Below are 2,686 nucleotides of genomic sequence, written 5' to 3'. Positions count from 1 at the left end.
CCAGATTTAAAAAAAAAAAACATAAACTCAACTCGACTTCAATAACAAACAAAAAATTAGTTATTACATACCCAAACTCAACGAAACTAAAGTTTTATTATGTAATAATTTCACTAAATTTCTAGTATTTGCAATTGGCATTCGTTTATTCTATAAAAAAAAAATTCCAAAATTTGTTTTTATGTTCGTTCGTTTGGTTTGGCAAATTGGCACGTTGTCAAGTTGACAGCCGTCACCGGGTATCATTGTTTTCCGTTCAGATCCTTGACACCCTCAATAAAGTATTATCCCACAATCACCATTTCCGAAGATTATATCATTAACTTCTAATCAATTTCTAATTGCTACAACACCTAATTATACTAATACAATCTCAAATCCAATCAATATACACACTACACTGTTTTCATCTTTCCATTTTCATCAGAAATATTATATAGCATAGAGTATATTACTACCAAATAGTTAAATGATAATGTTGATTGATTAGGTTAGCATTGATTTACGAACATTCTAATGTTATATAACAAAATGTTTAGTGTTGGCTGTGCGAAAAGAAAAACTGTATGCATTTGTATGTGAATCATCGACTGCTAGGAAAGTGAAGTTTAAAGATCTTACCGGAATTTATTGCCGCCCTTCACGTTCTCTCCTTTTTTCCCTTCTCTCCATCCATCCTCATGTCATCATGCGTCCTGAATGTTTAATCCCGGAGAGCAGTTCGCATTGTCTTCGCGTTCTCCTCTTCTTCCGGTTGTATTTTATTCACGGCGTTTTACTTTTATATATGTGCGTATTTTTTTTCCATCCTCTCCATATACCCCCCCCTCACATTCTCTCGCTCTCTCTACATTTATATATATATATGTATTTCTACCCTCCGGCTTCTCTGCTCTCCCATCGTCCTAGTTGCTGCTGCTATTATTGTTGTTTTCTCTTCTTCATCCTTTGTGTTCGCAGGGATTGACGTTTTTCCTGTCGTACGCGATCCTCGCGGCGGTCCTCGGCATGCTGCAATTCGGTTACAACACGGGCGTCATCAATGCCCCGGAGGGCAACATAGAATATTTCATGAAGGACGTGTACAAGTCGCGGTACGGCGAGGATCTGCAGGACGAGGGTGTGCAGCGGCTCTACTCGCTGGCCGTTTCGATCTTCGCCATCGGCGGAATGCTGGGCGGCTTTTCCGGTGGAATGGTCGCAAACAGATTCGGAAGGTGAAAAAATACCAGTATATATCCGGATTTTTTCATAATATCGTGTTCGCTTTATAGGAAAGGTGGATTATTGCTCAATAACGTGCTAGGCATCGTAGGCGCCTGTCTGATGTGGTTCACCAAGGTGACGAATTCCTACGAGATGCTCTTCATTGGTAGATTTATAATCGGTGTCAATTGCGGTGAGTCTACTTCCAATCAAATCACCTGCAACAATTACCAATTGATTATTGTTTTTTTTTACAGGACTGAACACTTCCTTAGTACCTATGTATATATCAGAGATAGCGCCGTTGAATTTGCGCGGTGGATTGGGTACCGTCAATCAGCTGGCGGTTACGGTGGGACTCCTGCTGTCGCAGGTTCTAGGTATCGAGCAAATTTTGGGCACCAACGAGGGTTGGCCTCTGCTTCTTGGATTAGCAATCTGTCCGGCTCTGCTGCAACTGGTGCTGCTACCCATTTGTCCTGAAAGCCCCAGGTATCTACTCATCACTAAGCAGTGGGAGGAGGAGGCGCGGAAAGCGTTGCGGAGGCTCAGGGCTAGCAATCAGGTGGAGGAGGACATCGAGGAGATGAGGGCGGAGGAGAGGGCACAGCAAGCGGAAGCAAGCATCAGCATGATGGAACTCATCTGCTCACCTACGTTGCGGGCGCCTCTCGTCATCGGCGTCGTCATGCAGCTTTCACAGCAACTCTCAGGCATCAATGCTGTAAGCAAACTTTCCATTATTACTTNATTATCGGAACAAATTACTTCAATTAAGAAAACTACACAAGTACATGAACAAGTATATCATACTTACCACAAGTATGCCTGATACTTATTACGGAAACGACGCAAGTATTATTACAATATTAATTTACTTGATGATCGACAAGTAGTACGGATGTCTCTAAAACTACTGAAACAAACTATAAACATTTCAAATTATTTTCTTTACTACTAATTACATTATTTACGAAAATTATTGATTTACTCACTTTTACACATTTTGACATAATTGTTTATTAATTACAAAAGACAATCGTTAGGCAAAAAATCAATGTACTTTGTTTGCATAAGTACCAACTTGAAAGTTTTATGTAAGTAAATGATGATTGTACAGTTGCATAAAAAAGTGACATTTTAAATACCAACTAAAACCTGGTTTCACAGCATCTCTCAGGCATCAATGCTGTAAGCAAACTTTCCATTATTACTTTCAAAATTATTTACAAAGATTATCGGAACAAATTACTTCAATTAAGAATACTACACAAGTACATGAACAAGTATGCCTGATACTTAGTACGGAAACTACGCAAGTATTATTACAATATTAATTTACTTGATGATCGACAAGTAGTACGGATGTCTCTAAAACTACTGAAACAAACTATAAATATTTCAAATTATTTTCTTTACTACTAATTAAATTATTTACGAAAAATATTGGTTTACTCACTTTTACACATTTTGACATAAT

At 38.5% G+C, this 2,686-nt stretch overlaps 1 protein-coding gene across 1 annotated transcript in view; it reads left to right on the top strand.

Annotated features, from left to right (window-relative positions):
- The window catches only part of LOC108569491 (glucose transporter type 1), a gene marked incomplete at its 3' end in the record, with an annotated part of 5,035 nt that extends 3,105 nt beyond the window's left edge, over window positions 1–1,930 (top strand). The window contains 3 exon segments of the mRNA XM_017931061.1: window positions 961–1,217; window positions 1,275–1,399; window positions 1,464–1,930. Coding sequence (XP_017786550.1) covers window positions 961–1,217; window positions 1,275–1,399; window positions 1,464–1,930 — 849 coding nt within the window.
- Between the last annotated feature and the right edge of the window lie 756 nt (window positions 1,931–2,686).

The sequence above is a fragment of the Nicrophorus vespilloides genome, unplaced genomic scaffold (assembly GCF_001412225.1).
Source record: "Nicrophorus vespilloides isolate i.1.1-1 unplaced genomic scaffold, Nicve_v1.0, whole genome shotgun sequence".
In the NCBI taxonomy this organism is placed as follows: Eukaryota; Metazoa; Arthropoda; class Insecta; order Coleoptera; family Silphidae; genus Nicrophorus; species Nicrophorus vespilloides.
Note: the sequence above shows the minus strand (reverse complement) of the source record. Positions and strands in the feature narration are given on the sequence as shown.